The sequence below is a fragment of the Mercenaria mercenaria genome, chromosome 4 (genome assembly GCF_021730395.1).
Source record: "Mercenaria mercenaria strain notata chromosome 4, MADL_Memer_1, whole genome shotgun sequence".
In the NCBI taxonomy this organism is placed as follows: domain Eukaryota; kingdom Metazoa; phylum Mollusca; class Bivalvia; order Venerida; family Veneridae; genus Mercenaria; species Mercenaria mercenaria.
In genome coordinates, this window is record NC_069364.1 from 70,338,967 (window position 1) to 70,358,553 (window position 19,587).

Below are 19,587 nucleotides of genomic sequence, written 5' to 3' on the forward strand. Positions count from 1 at the left end.
CAAGTCTTTCAACACAATTTGATATGACAAATATGGTTCATTAGGCCTATGTGTAAATGTCTTGTTATGGGTCTATTGGACCAGCCTGGTTCAAACGAACCGGCCTGGTGCAAACTGGCCATCTCTCTGACCTGATTAAGGCCTAACGGGATAAAGCATACAAAAGATTCATAAATGACAACACTGAAACACAAAGAACACTACCTTGCCCTCAAACACCTGCAGGAAAGAAACAAAACAAGCCAGGAATACCTTGAAGACATTCTCAACATAAACAACACTCCACCAAACCAGGGGCGGCGAAATCTGATTTTGACTTGCTTGTCCGTTTTTGTCATTTGCTATTTTTTACTTGTCCGTATGATATATATATAGTAAATTCTGGTCAAATTTCACTTGTCCGTACAAGCTTTGGGACAACCTGGGCAATACAGACAATTGAATTTGCCGCCCCTGCAAACACCAAAAAACTTTGCTCATTACTCAAACATGCAAAACAAGACTCCACTGGCATTGACCTACTCAAGAAAAATAACAAACTGCACACATCAGATCAAGACAAAGCCACTGCACTCAATGAACAATTTCAGTCTGTCTTCACTCCTAAAACCCTTGTCTCTTTTAAATCCCTGGCTGAAATGAAAGTACAGGAAAATGCAGATACAGGTAAAGAGATTCCCAAAGACTCTTAAAGAGACGTTTAGCCCTCATGATCCTATGCCAGACATTGACATCACTGCAAATGGTATAGAAAAGCTCCTAAAAAACTTAGACCCCCATAAGGCTGTAGGGCCTGACCAAATGAAACCAATAGTTCTTAAAAACATCAGCAAAGAACTATCCCCCATCCTTGCAAAATTATTTAAGAAATCCCTGCAAACCAGTACCCTCCCTGAAATATGGTAAAGGTCAAGGTCAGATCCAGCCAATTATCGCCCAGTCTCTCTTACCTGTATCCTGTGTAAAACCCTGGAACACATAGTTGCCTCTAGTATCACAAAACACTTCCCAAAGTCTGATAAGTTCTATTAACTTCAGCATGGTTTCCCAGAAAAGAGGTTGAGTCAAACCCAACTCCTTATGCTCGTTGATGATATTCTTCGGTCCGTGAACCTGAAAAGCCAAGTTGACCTCATACTTCTTGACTTTTCAAAAGCGTTCGACATGGTCAATCACGAAAAACTATTGTACAAACTCCATTATTATGGTATAAGGGGTCATAACTTAAAATGGATCGAATGCTTTCTAGACAATAGGTGACAATTTGTAGTTGTCAGTGGCTACAACTCCAGCTCCTAACCAGTCGTGATCAAATAAACAGAGACACTTACTACAATGAAATCTCATTCTGTTGTCACGTGATGTTGGTGAGATTTGCTCTATATGCCTTTCAAGTTGCCGATCTATTTATTTTTATAGCTATTTGCCTTAGCTGATGTTAGACCCATCAGTCTTTTATAACTCTTTCACTGCACTGGCCCCTTCTAACAGTATCCTTAAGGTATAGCATTTATATAGTAAGAAAAAAGAACTTATATAAATTATATAAATATAAAAAACGTTAGATGGGGCCTGTGTTTCACCCAGGCTTGTGCCTAATTATAATTTAATTAATTATAATTAATTAACAAATTTGAAATAATTGAAAGTAATTAATAATTGAGACAAAAGTCAGTTAAAGTAATTGTAATTAATTAATTATTGACTCAAATTTGACCAATATTTGTCAGTTAAATCTAATTATGTCTCCCCCAGGAGACATATTGTTTTTGCCCTGTCCGTCCGTCCGGCCATCCGTCCGTCCGTACGTCACACTTCATTTCCGAGCAATAACTGGAGAACCATTTGACCTAGAACCTTCAAACTTCATAGGGTTGTAGGGCTGCTGGAGTAGACGACCCCTATTGTTTTTGGGGTCACTCCATCAAAGGTCAAGGTCACAGGGGCCTGAACATTGAAAACCATTTCCGATCAATAACTAGAGAACCACTTGACCCAGAATGTTGAAACTTTATAGGATGATTGGTCATGAAGAGTAGATGACCCCTGTTGATTTTGGGGTCACTCATTCAAAGGTCAAGGTCACAGGGGCCTGAACATTGAAAACCATTTCCGATCAATAACTAGAGAACCACTTGACCCAGAATGTTGAAACTTCATAGAATGATTGGTCATAAAGAGTAGATGACCCCTATTGTTTTTGGGGTCACTCCATCAAAGGTCAAGGTCACAGGGGCCTAAACATGGAAAACCATTTTCGATCAATAACTAGAGAACCACTTGACCCAGAATGTTGAAACTTCATAGGATGATTGTACATGCAAAGTAGATGACCCCTATCGATTTTGGGGTCACTCCATTAAAGGTCAAGGTCACAGGGGCCTGAACATTGAAAACCATTTCCGGTCAGTAACTTGAGAACCACTTGACCCAGAATGTTGAAACTTAATAGGATGATTGGTCATGCAGAGTAGATGACCCCTAACGATTTTGGGGTCACTCTCTGAAAGGTCAAGGTCACAGGGTCCTGAACATTGAAAACCATTTCCGGTCAGTAACTTGAGAACCACTTGACCCAGAATGATGAAACTTCATAGGATGATTGGTCATGCAGAGTAGATGACCCCTAACGATTTTAGGGTCACTCTGTTAAAGGTCAAGGCCACAGGGGCCTGAACATGGAAAACCATTTCCAATCAATAACTTGAGAACCTCTCGACCCAGAATGTTGAAACTTCATAGGATGATTGGACATGCAGAGTAGATGACCCCTATTTATTTTGAGGTCACTTGATCAAAGGTCAAGGTCACAGGAGCCTGAACAGTGACTTGAGAACCACTAGGCCAAGAGTGTTGAAATTTAGCGGGATGACTGGACTTGCCAAGTAGATGATCCCTATTGCAGCTAACCATCAGTGTCTCTTTGACTTTCGCTCCTGACCCCTATTGACTTCTTGCCTATAGGACTTTGCATTGGGGGAGACATGCGCTTTTTTACAAAAGCATTTTCTAGTTATTCTTAATTATTGTGCCACAACAGTTCTGTTAGTGCTCAGGTAAAATTTCACACGATAAAGCAGTCCTACTTTATACATGTACCTGTTGTTCTCCAAATAATAAGGTGTCAACACCTTTTGTATTCTTTCATCACTTACAAGTTTAAGGTGCATTTCTGTTCTGTAATAACTTTAATTGTGGCTGTTATACAAAAGCTGTCATTTGCATTATTTTTCTTTAGAAATTGAGGTCAAATCGAAGTGAAAGATGCTAGAGGCCACATTTAGGCGTAAAAAAAAATTGTTTGTTTCCGGTAACCCGACCTACCCTATTTTTTTACCGCCGACCCTAAACTTTTTTAGCGGTAAAATCAGGCCGCATACTTTTGCAAATAAGTATATTATTATTTTTATAGCTCTTTGCACGAATGGACTACTCCACCGATCGGGCGAGTGTTTTTTTCGTGGTAACTTTACCAAATTGAGAAATAACATCAGGCAAAATTACCTGGATTGACTGGAATTTACCCGCGAATCGTAAAAATATCAAAATGTCGTGAAGGTAATTTTCCATTCCACAAGCACGTGCGCCCTATCGTAATATCTAATTTACATCGCGGTTACTTTTGACACAAAAAACGCGCATAGTGCATTCATTTTTTAATATAATTGCTTCAAATTTTCAACACCGCTTGAGAACTAATACAGTTTGAGTTCTATAACAATTTTAATAAGATATCCACAGGAATGTAGGCAAAATTCTTTAAAAAGGATCAAATTTTCATATAATGTTTTGTAAAATTTCTAACAGCGCGATCTTAATTATTTACTTCTTTCTTAAAGTAAATAATTTAAACGGTACATACTATGGTAATAAAATTCAGACTTTTGACCAGAAAGTACAAAAAACACAATTAAAAAATCTTAAATAATGAAAAAGCGGCAGCAATTTAAATACATGGAGTAAAACGATTTTTGGCAAACAGATTTCTGTTAGCACGGCAGAATAGGTTACGTGACCTCGTGAACGTAAATAGAAATGTGGTTTTAAAATAAAGCAGTATGATGTTGTTGCGGATTTTAATAAGTTTTAAATTATTCATTGTACATGTATTTTTTGACACAACACTATTTTTTTCAAACAATAATGTAAAATTCCTTGAGGGCAAATAGGTCACAGAGATAGGCTATCCACTATCGTCGTTCACGGTTTGACACATTTACATGTCAGTTTATTCGGGATATTGTACATTCGCTTAAAAAAAAAAAAAAAAAAAAGATAAAGAAAAAACTTTTTTATTGATTTTCTTCTCAACAATTTAAGGAATCGAGTACGATTAGACAGTGATGTGTCACATGGCACGAAAACATGACGTAATGCCATGACAATCTCGGGCAACCGCTTTGATCTCCACTTCAGATGCCATAATAACCGACACACTTCTTTTAGCTCTTTGAGGAGGTGTTAATTGATGATGAAAACAAGGCTAATTACTTAGTTTATCATCAGAATAATTACCGATAATTGTTTTTTTTTTTTTCACTTTCAACACGGGTCGACGTCGGGTGGATGATGATTATTGTGTCCATATTTTGGGACACTTCACAAAATAATTATTTTTCGGGATAACAGATTGCTAGTTTTCCATTTTTAGCTCACATGAGCAATGCTCGGTTAGTTTTTCTGATCGCTCGATGTCCGGCGTCCGGCGTCTGTCTGTCGTCTGTCAACATTTAGCTTGTGTATGCGATAGAGGCTGTATTTTTCAACTGATCTTCATGAAATTTGGTCAATAATGAGTCAGTTGAAGTTATGACGTTTGGAGGTCCACTAAAGTCTGAGCAGGTCTACTAGATTTCAGCAGTTGGTGGACCTGCTGAAAAAAGTTAAGGTCGAGGCCTGCAGAGGCTTGAAAAGTCAGGTTTTAGATGGGATTTATAGTAGTAGTAAGACGTTGAACAACCACTTGCAGCTTTAATAATTCACAATTTGGGCATACCAGTCAAAACTTCATTGTCTGGCATTTCCAGTTAATCCAGAATTTTAGATTGGGGTAGGGGGTGATGGTATTAATCTCAATGCAGATCAAAGATGCAAATCATATTCCTGGCCAGTGTGCTTTTACTTGGTTTTAGTTTGAAATATAAATGTTGGTTGTTGAATAATATTCAATATTAAAATTATATTATTTAAAGAGAGAATCCACAGCAAGATTTCATTCAAGTTTTACGTTTAATTAAATATAAACCATGTTCTCCGCAAGTAATTGCCAACTTCTCCACAGGAATTAGCGGCGGAGAATGAATGATATAGGACACAACGATCCTATGACCACTTGATCCATAGATCGACTGCTCTGCCTTGAGCTAATCGGATGGGCTTATAAATCTGGAAATGAAAAAACGATAACAACAAAACGCAAACATGTAAAGCAAATATTTATTTCATAATATTTAAATACACAATCAAATGGCATTTTATATTGCTAAAACATCATCAAAGTCATTGTACATCCGGGTGTAAATCAAACATAACAATAGGATGCATGTTTATAAGGTTTATAATCTCCCTGTTTGAAACTACGATAGTATTAGGTTAAAAAAAAAATGCCTACCTACCTACCCTATTTTTTTTGGCCATGTCACTGGAAACAAACAATTTTTTTTAGGCCTTGTGGCCATATCTTAATGAAACTTATTCAGAATGTTAATCTTGATGATCTTTAGGTCAGATCCAAATCTTAGTCAGGTGGGGTCAAAAGCTAGGTCACCAGGTCAGATCAAGTGTAAAGCTTGTTAAAACTCTAGAGGCCACATTTATGATATTTCTATGAAACTTTGTCAGAATGTTAATCTTGATGATCTTAGTAGAGTTAGAAAATCAAAGGAAAAGCTTGTTAACACTCTATAGTCCACATTTATAACTATATCATAATGAAACTTGGTCAGAATGTCAACCAGATGATCTTTAGGTCATGTTCAAATCTGGGTCAGGTGGGGTCAAAAACTAGGTCACCAGCCTTCAAATTTGGACCACATGCATGGACCACATTCACAGTTTTGTGTACTGAAATGAACTTTGACCTTGATTTTGACCTTGAGCTAGTCTTGAAATTTGAAACATTAAATAATGGCTCCATGGTGGGCACCAAGATCACTCTGTGATCTCTTGTTCTGTATTAAAATAATATGAACAACAGTTTAATACAGTAATATTTTGCAATAAAGCTTTTGCAAAGTAATTTAAGCTTAAATTTGAGGTCAGGTGTCACAGAGCAGCTTAGGCAAATTATGACCCTCTTCAGGCTTTTAATATTCTGTTTTGTTTATTTTCAGAAAGAAGTCTGCTACAAAACTGAAATAATTTTATTTGGAATAAACACTATGTGAGACTAGAATTGTACAACTAGCAATTTATTTCTACTTTCTATTTAACAATTACAACAATGGGGGTTTTAATTAACAATCCTCAGAATTGTACTCTTATAATAAACAACAGTGGAGGTGGAGTGTGTGATGTTAGTGCTGAATCAGAATGCAGACTGGTAACTGTGCATGAAGACAAATTGGTGACAGATAATAGTAGAAGATGCCGATGCGAAACTGTAGCAGTTAATACAACTACAGAGCATCCCTGTGAAACATATTTGGAATGCTTTAATCAGTCTAACAGCTGTGTATCAGGACCTGAGTTGGGTCATTGCCCTAAAAATAGTTATGGTGAGGCACAATGTGCTGATGGTGCAGAAGCTGATGAAAGTACATCAACAAGGAATTCATTTTCCGACAAACAAACTACTTCATTTCCATGCTCTTGTGATGAGGAAGTGGATGACAAACAGCAGGAAATAGACACATATACTTCTAATGTTGATAATAATTCTTGCACTGTTTGTAATAGAAAAAATACAACTGATGCATTCTGCCAGACTAATTTTCCATCGGAAGACATAACAGGTGTTTCACGTATGTATGTAAGTGGTGATACATGGGGTAGAACTAATGTTGAAAATTTGAAGGATGGTGAAGAAAAAAGTAAGAAGTTGGAGAAAGGGAAAATGTCTCATTTAGATAATGAACCAAACATACAAGAATTGACTGAAGTTATACAAGATATAAATCCAGATCCTATGCCAAAATGTGATGAAGTGGCAGTAACTTGCAAGCATTTGCAGTTCTCTACTTTAAACGAAGAGACTGATGGAAGCAGTATGTCTGATGTCATTGACCCTTTACAAACGCTAAACAAAGAAGTTGCAGGTTGTGAAACAGGACAATTTCAAGAACTTTTGAAAGACAATGAAGAAACTGAAAGTTTGGTCAGTTACCCTACAGCGTACCCAGCGGAAAGTACAGATTGGTGTAGTAGGTATCAAAAATCTTCATTCTTTGAAACAGAGAGTTACAAAGAAAAAGTAAAAGATGGAAGTACTCTCATGACTACAGAATCAATGTCATTTTGTGAAGTTGATGGCTTTAATTCAGACCTTGATACATCTTTCCAACTAAAACCATTCCAATTCAGTTCAGAAAAGAAAAACTTGCTTGGCCCATCATCTACAGATAAGCAGTTAAATGGAAGCGACAGTGATCAGTTAGACTCATTGATTTGCAAAAGTACTAACTGTATTGACTGTTCGTTAATAAACATTGGTGATGGTGATGAATCATGTGGAAAAATTGCAAAAAAGACAGAAGTCAGCCATGGTGCAAATAAAGAAACCCATAAATTGAAGACAGTTGATATTCTTTTAATGGAAGATTGGCAAAATTCTGAAATTTGTAATTCTGACAAGCAGAGACATCCTTTAAAGTTAAAAAAATCTCTTGACAGATACAATGAGGTTAAATGTACCAAAAATTTTTCAAGTGAAACTAGAACCTGTTTACAGTCTGGCTGTTCGGGTAATTCTGAAACTGTCCATAGTTTCCTGAGCAAGAACATACCTTCTACACACATTGATATCTCAGAAAGAAGCAGGCAAAGAAATAGTGATGCTCAGCACAATGAAACTGAAGATACTGGTGTACAGCAGAATTTTGTTGAAACTGACTTTGATACAGATTCTGAAAAAATTCATGTTGATAATCACTCCTTTGAAGAGAATAGATTTTTGAGGTGGAATTCAGAAGTAGGAGACTTTGCCAATCCTGAAGAGTGCTTAGAGGAAAGAGAACACAATATGATATATGAAAAAGCAGATAGTGCACCAAATGACATATGCAGTGCAGTTGAAGTTACTGGTCAGATATATGATAAAACAATATTTGTTAGTGAACAGAATACACAAAATGCTAGAAATAGTGAAAGGTTTAAGCTTGATGCTATAAAGGATGAAAACATCACATCAGCTTTAGTGCCTGGTTTAATAATGAATTCTGCAGAGATGATAAGAGAACATTTAGAAAATGATTGCGACTATTTCACACAGAACAGTGAAAACTTTGGAAAGGAATTTCACAGGAGTCATCATTTGCTTGATGATGAAAATCAGAATGATTTTGAAAGAGTCATTGATGCTGAGGATAAAATTAATGAAACAACAGATGATTCTGCAGATTCTTTATTTAAGAATCTTATACATAGTCAGATCACTGAAATATGCAATTTTACATCAAAAAATGGAAAGGAAGTAGAACCTTTGCCTCAAAATGAGCCTATAATTATTATGCCCTGTCGCTCTGATGTTTTTGAGCCTGATATTGACTCAGTTTCAACTACAGCCTGTGGTTTGTTAAGTGATATGGAACTCAGTGATGATGAGGATTTTCCCTGTCATGATGACTTTGTTGAAAAAACTTGTAGCAGGCAGAGTTTGGAAAATGAGAGTGGCTATGTTAGCAAGAGTATTGACATGGATATTTCTAAGAGTAGTTTTGAGAATGATGTTTTGCACTCTGCAAGTGATGAAAATGAAAGTTGTTATGCAAGCCAAAAATGTTCTCCTCCCTTTCCATCTGAAAGGGATTTGGAAAAGGTTGTTAAAAATTACACACAAAGCATGTCTTCTATAAAACACCAAAATAAAACTGATGCTAAGAGAGCATGTTATGCAGTTAACCATATTTCACAAAATGAAAAAAAATGTTTGACATTTCGTCCAGATGTAAAAAGCTGTATTGATTGTAAATCTTGTATTTCTGTGGATAATTTTGCCCAGTGCTGTGAAAGTCAGAATACTTCAGTAGGCAGTGTATGTACTTTAAGTATAGATAATATTTTATTACAAGGCATATCTGTTCAGAATAGAAGACAAGTTTCTGTTGGATTAAATGGAAAATTTGAAATTATTGATACATGTTTATCCACAGACAGTGAAAAGGGATTTGCAAGAGCTTGTAATGAAAGCATGCCTTATTGTGAATCGTGTTCTGATAGTGAAAAAGTAGTATTTAGTCCTAAAAGAAAAAGAGCGTTCAAAAGAAGAAGGAATTTACGGAAAACAAAAATGAAAATTGACAGATCAAAGTCATTACATTTTAAATCAGATATACATAACCTGCCACGTATGAGACATTCTATAAACACATTTTCATTAACAAGTTCATCCATATCTTCCTTTTCAAGTAGGGTGCAAAAGGTACTGAAGGGGAAGAACAAAATCAGATCATCTCTAGCCAAATTAAACAAAAGAAGATTTAGGAAGTCGTCTTGTTCTACCTCAAGTGTGTGTAGTTCTTCATCTGAATCACCAGACTCGGCCAGTGCATTAGTTTCAGGTGCTAAAAGCAAAGCTAGGAGTATGTTGAAAAAAGAAACAATGAAAAGTCATATCAGTGAGCAGCGCTGTAGTTACTGTAACATTTTGCTTACTATTCCAAACCCGAGGTGTAAACGACACTGGCAACCAAGGTTACCGTTCCCAGAAGATAATGCTGGTTTGGATGATATTGATAGGGATAATAGAGGGAATCGTAGCAACAGTTTGAAAAAAGAACTCTCTCAGTCAGCCTTTGATGATTCTGGAATAGGTACTTCTACAAAGAACTCTAAAAAGTCAGTTGAAATGCTCTCCAACAGTTTGCAAATTAATGGAAATATTATCAGTTCTGACTTGTCTCTAAGCAATACAGTAACTTCAGATAAACATGGAAGCAGTGTCAGTTTTAATTTGTCACCAAGCAGAAAGTCAAGATTGGGTAATGGTTACTCATTGTCTATAGATGAAAAAATATCATCTATTAAAGTCCATATGCGTGCTGACATAGATGGTCATTCTTTCAAGTCAGAAGATTTTACATCTGACCTGAGTTGCCTAGGTTCAGAAAGTGAGATTGAATGTCAGAGAGACTGTGAAAGAAGTTCTTTACATTGGTCTGGTAATATTAGCCTAATGTCAAGTTTGAAAGGCCAAAATACACAATATCATAGGGAAAAAAGTACAAAATGTAGAAAAGGATTGAGATTAAATGTGCTCAATAGAAAAGTATGCATGAAATATCAGCAAAAAGTTTTGAAAGATTATTTTTCAAAGAAGAGACAATCATTGAAGACTATTGTAAAGGAAATACATGTAGAACACAGACATCTAACAGTTTTTGGGTTAGGCTCGTACTTTGATAGACTTAACAATGGTCCACCTCCAACAACACAAGAACGTATGCAGTATGAATGGCTCCGCTTAGCTACATACCAGAATTATACAGGAGATGGGAATGCCCTTGCCCTTGCTGGAAATGGATTTTATCATGACCACAATGAGGGTCCAACTTTCACCAGATGTTTCCTCTGCGAGGCTCAGCATTCTGATTGGGTAATGTTTGATGACATAAGTGCGGAGCATAGGAGACAATCACCGAATTGCCCATTCCATGGGAACAGAGAGGAAGAATCTCTCAATATATCAATAAGCTATGGAGACAGTAGTGGAACCCCAGCTAGATCTTCTACTCCAAGTTCTGCCAGTAGATCCCAGTCCTCATCAGCCACCTCATTGTCTGCTACAAGTGCTGCATCTGTGGGAGAGGTTTCAAGGAGTCTCCAAGGAACTAACATCAGTCAGGCCCATATTGGCAATAGTGTAAGTTTATTTTTCTATACATCATTTCAGGCCTGTCTGGCTAGCCATATACAGGTAGAACACAAATTAAGGTGAGGCTATGCTCTCCTTAATGATTGAAGACCCTGTGTCTTTGGTCTTTTATAATTCACCTGTTATATGTGGAATCTGTTAGTTACTCTGAAGGAACTGATGAATACTGGTAAGGATTCCACAAACATCAGGTAGATTAACTGGCCAGCGTGTATTAAGTGAAATATGAAAACTGTATTACCGGTACTCCAAACAAAACAGAATTGAAACAAAAAAAGACGGTCATTTCATATACATCTGTTATTTTCTTAAAGCTTGACGATTAATTTTGTTATGTAATGACATTAGAGAGTCTTGGGAGAGTTATCTTTCAGTTTTCTAGAAGATACAAGTCTTATCTGTACCTTAAACTAAAAGCAGCTGCCCTGAAAAAAGGGTGATGGGCGCTGTAAATTCTGTCATAAGGTTTCAGTATTAGATAAGACAGTAAATATTTGGAGGGATTTTTGGTAGCCTGTTAATTCTAGACCTGTTATTAAAAAAGACTAGATCTATGCAAGTCAAGCTTGACATTAATACAGACTTGAGGCTTCAGCACTTGAAAACAAAAGATAAAAGGTAAGGGTAGATTCTGATCATTTCTCTGAAGCACAGAGCACCACAAACACAGCCACAGAGCCACGCATTCATCTAGTGTCTGTATACTGATTATCAGACATAATTAACTGGTAAACTAATGGAAAAGTTTGCTCTCAGTTTGAAGCAACAGAAATTACTCAGACTTTATGTTTATTTTTCAAGGGTGAAGAGAGCATTCCTCAACAGCCAACAGAAGATCCAGAAAGTAGAGATCGTTCCTTGTTGGCATTGTCTCAGCCACGTACACAACGAGCTCTGGGACGGACAGGGCACTCCTACTCTACTATCATAGCTCCAAGAAGAAATAATGTAGCTACAGGTGCAAGAAGTAATGGTGAGTACAATAATGTAGTTTTTCTCTTGCTCTGAATTGAAGTATAATATAAAAGATTATTCCTTTTGACAGAATTTAGATGAAGTGATCATAGTCTTTTACGTTTTTTGGTGGTAACGTGAAGGAATTTCTTTTTTTTGAAAATGTTATATATATCTTTATTTCTAATACCCTTCAACAACTTACTTCCTTCAATGATTAAAGTTGATTCTGTTTTGACTCATGTTTCATGACTCTTGAGAATTTGAGATTGTTTTCCATGTTTATGGTATTGCTGTTTTGATCATGTTAAATTCTGTTTATAAATTAGATTTTGAAATAAATGGTTGAGATTGATTTCCTCTGATTCAGACAACATATAATCGATAAATTTAAAGAGAAAATTATATTATTATGGGCCACGTAACAGATTACACGCAAGCTATAAATAGGTGCTGATTCTATAAGTTGTTGGGTACATAGATTAGATATTAGTACATGTACGTTTAAAGTACAACTGTTGAGTTCAGTAATTAATTTAGAATGTCAGATCATTCTATTTTAAATGGTTAGTTATCTTGAGGCCACAACAAATTTTCCCATGGTTCTTTAGATTCTTTACTTGGTTTGAGCAAGTAAAAATATATCTCTCTACACTTAACTAAGATGAATTGATTCAAAATACAATTTGAGATACAAACACCCCTTTTTCATTAAAGATTATATATTTTTATTGTGTCTCTTTGTGGGAATCCCAGTGAAAGTTAAGGTTCATGTAAAGTGTTTGGAGACTATTCCTCTTGTGAATTCTGTACCCCTTAGACCAGGTCGGCATTAATTTTCCCACATTGAATCTACACTATTTAACCTATGTTAAACATAACCTTAACCTTTAGTCAGTATAATTATTGTACACTCTATAGCGGTACGTACATCCAATAGGGGTGATTTAATGTTGGGTGTCCTAGACCATTACTATTCATAATATATAGAAGAAGTTGGAAATACTTTATACCAAGGTCACTCAATATTTTTAAATATATATTGTGTCTTACAAAACAATTGTGTACTTTGACTCTCCACATTCTATTTTGTAAAAAAAGTGAAACTTCTTTTCAAAGTATTTTTTCTTAAACTGTATTTTAGTTGTATGTCCGACTCTGACATATTTATCAAGGTTCTCCCACAGCAATGAAAAATGAATAAACTTGTTTCTGTTCTTGAAAATTGCAGTATTTTGTCATTTTGACAGCTTTACAAAACAGTGTTTTGAAATACAAATGTATATATATTTTGTAACATTTTCAGTACTCGGCCGCACCTGGAGATGTATGTTAGGCATACAGTGATTTTTGACACAAGCACAAATTACCTTGCTTAAAAGCCTCTTGTTCTTGTAGTGAACAATTTGGTATACTTTTTATAAAAAACAAAGGTTTATGCGAAAATTCATGTGAGGGGAGATTTTAAAAAACTTTACTTGAACCTCAAATCATTTTTGATTTTTTATGTGGTAAACATATCCTAGTGCTGTGCACATAATTGTTCATATATCCGGTGCATATAATTTAAACCTAGTACTGGTATATCTGGTGACTTTATAGTATGTTTGATAAACCACAATGGTGAACCATGTACCCAAATGCACCTTTGTACAACATGATAAAAGTCATGTTTAACTTGAATGTTTATAATTTCCCACATTTTTAAAGGCTGTACAAAGATGAAGCAAGAATGATTAGATTTAACTTTTCAGCTGGGAGTGAAGTTCATTACTTTTATTTTTCTCAATATTTTTTTTTCAGTTGGCATTGATCCTTTGAACAGAGACTCCTCATCTTCAAGTACAGCTAGTCAGCTACCAGGTATCCGCCCCTCATCCATACTGGGTGGGCCAGTGGGGGCCGGTGCTTTTTCGGGTAATTTCACGTTAAGTAGTAGAAGGTCATTTTCTTTTAAGATGTCAGAAAGACTAAAGATACTAAATGAGCAATATCTCCAATCCCTGAATAATTGAAATACCACAGTATTTTATTACTTAACAAAGGAGTGTAATAGGCCACACAAAAAATGAACTTGGTGTGTGAATTGTCAGTGGCATTTCATAAACTGGGTATGTCTTGTAACTGAAGTAAATTGAATTGAAATTGCAACAACCAGATCTCTTGTAACATTTGTGGATTTTTAGCTCGACTATTCAAAGAATAGTAGAGCTATTGGATCGCCTGTGCGTCCGTGTCAGCGTCGGCGTCCCGATTTGGTTAAGCTGGTATTAAGTCGGAATGGATTGAAACTTCACACACTTATTCACTGTCATAAACTGACTTACATTGCACAGGTTCCATAACTTTATTTTGCTTTTTTACAAAATTATGCCCCTTTTTCGACTTAGAAATTTTTGGTTAAGGTTTTGTATGTAAGCTGGTATCTCAGTACCCACAAATGGGAATGGATTGAAACTTCTCACATTTGTTCATTGTCACAATCTGACATGCACTGTGCAGGTCCCATAACTCTACTTTGCATTTTTTCAAAATTATGCCCCTTTTTCCACAACAGTTTTTGGTTAAGTTTTTGTATGTAAGCTGGTATCTCAGTATCCACTAATGGGAAAGGATTGAAACTTCACACACTTGTTCACTGTCATGATATGACATGCACTATGCAGGTCCCATAACTCTGCTTTGCATTTTTTCAAAATTATGCCCCTTTTTCCACTTAACAGTTTTTGGTTAAGTTTTTGTATGTAAGCTGGTATCTCAGTATCCACTAATGGGAAAGGATTGAAACTTCACACACTTGTTCACTGTCGTGATATGACATGCAGTGCAAAGGTTCAATAACTCTACTTTGCATTTTTACAAAATTATGCCCCTTTTTCAACTTAGCAGTTTTTGGTTCAGTTCTTATATGTAAGCTGGTATCTCAGTACCCACTAATGGGAATGGATTGAAACTTCACACACTTGTCCACTGTCATGAGCTGATAAGCGCTGTGCAGGTTCCATAACCCTGTTTCGCATTTTTAGCTCAACTGAGCACTAAGTGCTCAAAGGTGAGCTTTTGTGATTGCCCTGTGTCCGTCGTCCGTCCATCAGTCGTCCGTCGTCAACAATTTGACTGTTAACATTCTAGAGGTCACAATTTTGGCCCAATCTTAATGAAACTTGGTCAGAATGTTACCCGATAAAATCTTGGACGAGTTCGATTTTGGGTCATCTTGGGTCAAAAACTAGGTCGCCAGGTCAAATCAAAGGAAAAGCTTGTTAACACTCTAGAGGTCACAATTTTGGCCCAATCTTAATGAATCTTGGTCGGAATGTTACCCTCAGTAAAATCTTGGATGAGTTCGATATTGGGTCATCTAGGGTTAAAAACTAGGTCACCAGGTAAAATCAAAGGAATAGCTTGTTAACAGTCTAGAGGTCACAATTTTTGCCCAATTGTAATGAAACTTGGTCAGAGTGTTACCCTCAATAAAATCTTGGACAAGTTAGATATTGGGTCATCTGGGGTCAAAAACTAGGTCACCAGGTCAAATCAAAGGAAAAGCTTGTTAACACTGTAGAGGCCACATTTATGACTGTTTCTTTAGAAATTTGATCAGAATGTTGATCTTGATGATCTCAAGGTCCAATTTGAATCTGGGTCATGTAGGGTCAAAAACTAGGTCACCAGGTCAAATCAAAGGAAAAGCTAGTTAACACTCTAAAGGTCACATTTATGACCATATCTTAATGAAATTTGGTCAGAATGTTAATCTTGATGATATATAGGTCAAGGTCAAATCTGGGTCAGGTGGGGTCAAAAACTAGGTCACTAGGTTAAATCAAAGGAAAAGCTTGTTAACACTCTGTAGAGGCCACATTTATGACTGTATCTTCATGAAACTTAGTCAGAATGTTAATCTTGATGATCTTTAGGTAAAGTTTGAATCTGGGTCATGTGGGGTTAAAAACTAGGTCACGGGGTCAAATCAAAGGAAAAGCTTGTTAACACTCTAGAGGTCACAATTTTGGCCCAATCTTAATGAAAATTGGTCAGAATGTTACCCTCAATAAAATCTAAGACGAGTTTGATATTGGGTCATCTGGTGTCAAAAACTAGGTCACCAGGTCAAATCAAAGGTAAAGCTTGTTAACACTGTAGAGGCCACATCTATGACTATACCTTCATGAAACTTGGTCAGAATTTTAATCTTGATGATCTCAAGGTCCAGTTTGAATCTGGGTCATGTAGGGTCAAAATCTAGGTCACCAGGTCAAATCAAAGAAAAAGCTAGTTAACACTCTAGAGGCCACATTTATGACCATATCTTAATGAAATTTGGTCAGAAAGTTAATCTTGATGATTCCTAGGTCAGGTGAGCGATATACAGGTCCTTCATGGCCCTCTTGTTACAAAATTATGCCCCTTTTTCAACTTTTGTATTCATTCAATTGACAAGGCTGTTGAATAGTCGAGCATTGCTGTCCTCTGACAGCTCTTGTTTTACATAATAAGGATGTAAACAAGTTATCAATTTAAATCTTCAGTTGTTAAGTTGTTATCATTCTAAATTGAATAAGAAAAGTGCAATGATATCATATGAAGCAGTATTGAGTAAATTTCATTGAAATTTAAAGTTTTGTTACGGTCTATAAAATTTTTGTTTTTGTTAGGTTTAAATACAGCTGGTCGGAACACAGGTGCACAGACTTCTGTTTCAAGAGCAACTGAAGGTTTACAACAAAGTAATGCTCCATCATCGTCTACCGAAGCAGCTGCTGGGACACGACAAACTAACCCTGCACCTGGTGCTGGAGGAAGAACAGATCCTACAATAACTGTGGTTGTCGATAACCCTAAACATCCAGACTATGTCAATATAGATTCTAGAGTTAGTTCATACCAAGGATGGCCAGATTATCTAGATCAAACCCCTAGACAGATGTCAGAAGCAGGTTTCTTCTTTGTTGGTGGGTATTATTCATGTTAAAAACTGAGAGTATTACCATAAAGTTTTATTTCTGGCAAAAAAAAGTGGCGTGTGAACAGTGTAAAATGAGCAAATTTTACAGACTGCAAAGCAGTAAGATAACTTACCACATTAAGCTTTTGACATAGGCCAGTATCGGGAAGTTAAGATCTTCATACTGAATTTTGCTTACATTACTGAGAATCATAGCTGCAAAATATGTGAAACAAGGGAAGCAATCATGAACTTTTTTTTGTTGCGGTAAATTGTAACTTAAATACTTACCCTTGTTATAGTTAGGACGGCTGATTTGCAAAACCATCTTCTATTTTACAGGTGTGGCTGATTTTACCCGTTGCTTTTGTTGCGGCGGAGGTCTACGAAACTGGGAACCAGGTAGGTTACATGGGGACTGTTTTAGTTCTCTTGTCTAATATAAGTCATAGAACAAATGAACAAATCTGAATATTTTTAGCTCGACTATTCGAAGAATAAGTAGAGCTATCCTACTCACCACGGCGTCGGCGTCACACCTTGGGTTAAGTTTTTCGTACCAGTCCACATTTTGACAAAGTCTTTTGAGATAAAGCTTTGAAACTTTCAACACTTGTTTACCATCATCATGGCCAGTTATAGGCAAGAGCACATAACTCAGTCAAGGATTTTGGCTGAATTATGGCCCCTTTTGACTTAGAAATCATGGTTAAGTTTTTCGTACCAGTTCATATTTTGACAAAGTCTTTTGAGATAAAGCTTTGAAACTTTCAATATTTGTTTACCATCACCATGTCCAGTTATAGGCAAGAGCACATAACTCCATCAAGGATTTTGGCTGAATTATGGCCCTTTTTGACTTAGAAATCTGGGTTAATATTTCGTACCAGTTCATATTTTGACAGTCTTTTGAGATAAAGCTTTGAAACTTTCAACACCTGTTTACCATCACCATGTCCAGTTATAGGCAAGAGTACATAACTCCATCAAGGATTTTAGCTGAATTATGGCCCATTTTGTCTTAGAAATCTTGGTTAAGTTTTTCGTACCAGTTCATATTTTGACAAAGTCTTTTGAGATAAAGCTTTGAAACTTTCAATACTTGTTTACCATCACCATGTCCAGTTATAGGCAAGAGTACATAACTCCATCAAGGATTTTGGCTGAATTATGGCCCTTTTTGACTTAGAAATCTGGGTTAATATTTCGTACCAGTTCATATTTTGACAAAGTCTTTTGAGATAAAGCTTTGAAACTTTCAACACCTGTTTACCATCACCATGTCCAGTTATAGGCAAGAGTACATAACTCCATCAAGGATTTTGGCTGAATTATGGCCCATTTTGACTTAGAAATCTTTGTTAAGTTTTTCGTACCAGTTCATATTTTTTGTAAAGTGTTTGACATATGGCTTTGAAACTTTTATCACTTGTTTAGTATAATAGTCTCTATCTGTAGGAAAGAGAACATAACTCTGTCATCTATTTTGGCTGAATTATGGTCCTTTTTGGATTTTGAAATTGGTTCTGTTTTCATACAAGTCCATGTTTTGTCAAAACTATTTGACGTATGGCTTTTAAACTTTGAACACTTGTTTATCATTATGATTTCCATCTGTAGGCAAGAGTACATAACTATTTTGACTGAATTATGGCCCTTTTTGGACTTTGAAATTGGCTCATATATTGCCATTTAGTGCAAGACTTATCGAAATCAAAGTAATACAGGAACATTGTTTGTCTAATCTATTTATTCCTTTTGTCTGAATATCCGTGGAAATATTTTGACCCCATTCTTCAATCAATTCTTCGAATAGTCGAGCGCGCTGTCATCAGACAGCTCTTGTTGTCAGTCTGTGTCAGTCATTAGACAGGTTATGAAACATTTATAGCAATGAAAGCAGATATAGATGTAGATAAATGATAAATTTTTGGATCCTTGGGTTGGACTTGTTTGAAGTTGAAACTATCTGAACTAGTCAGATTCCTTACTATTTGCCCTGTTGCCATTCAATAACTGAGGAAAAAGCCACTTGATATTTTTCCGTCCTGTGTTATGCAAACAAGTGGTTTTGAAAATTTTTCTCTGAATTCAACTTTTACATTAAGCAGTAGTGAGAAATCATTACTTGTGAAGCACATCTTAATGAGCCATTGTCAAGACTATTACAAAGACTTAGTTTCATGTACTTATTCTTCCTAGTTACTAATTATTTACTAACTAACTATTCTGAGTTATGATATACATGTGTATTTATTTTAGTCCCTATTTATTTATTCTGAGTTATTGTTAACTTATTCTTCCAAGTTGGGACAACTTCAAAATTATGATAATCTGTGACATTGAGGCAGTAATACACTGCATCTGAAGCCCAGTAATATATAATATTTATGTCTTAAGTTGAACAGATAAAGTGAGTGAAGATATCAAACCATTTTGGGTCGATATTGTGCAGAGAATGTATGGGTATTTTCAATGTTTTGTTCTGTTAAGTAATAGCTTTTGTTTCAGTTACTGACTAAATATGCAGTGCTGATGTAACTAAGAGGCTCATATCCATAAGAAAGCATCATATGCGAGGGTTGATCCACAAGTAATATCACTACAGTCTTAAGAATGTGTATAATTGAAATAAAATCATGTACAAATACTTTGA

The 19,587-nt window shown here is 36.0% G+C and overlaps 1 protein-coding gene across 1 annotated transcript in view; it reads left to right on the plus strand.

Moving 5' to 3' along the window:
- The window catches only part of LOC128556446 (uncharacterized), a 38,257-nt gene that overhangs the window by 5,252 nt on the left and 13,418 nt on the right, over positions 1-19,587 (plus strand). Inside the window, exons 2-6 of the mRNA XM_053541628.1 lie at positions 6,333-11,017; positions 11,831-12,002; positions 13,787-13,900; positions 16,642-16,938; positions 17,274-17,333. Of these exons, the coding sequence (XP_053397603.1) occupies positions 6,443-11,017; positions 11,831-12,002; positions 13,787-13,900; positions 16,642-16,938; positions 17,274-17,333 (5,218 nt within the window). The 5' untranslated portion in view covers positions 6,333-6,442. The remainder of the gene's footprint in view (positions 1-6,332; positions 11,018-11,830; positions 12,003-13,786; positions 13,901-16,641; positions 16,939-17,273; positions 17,334-19,587) is intronic.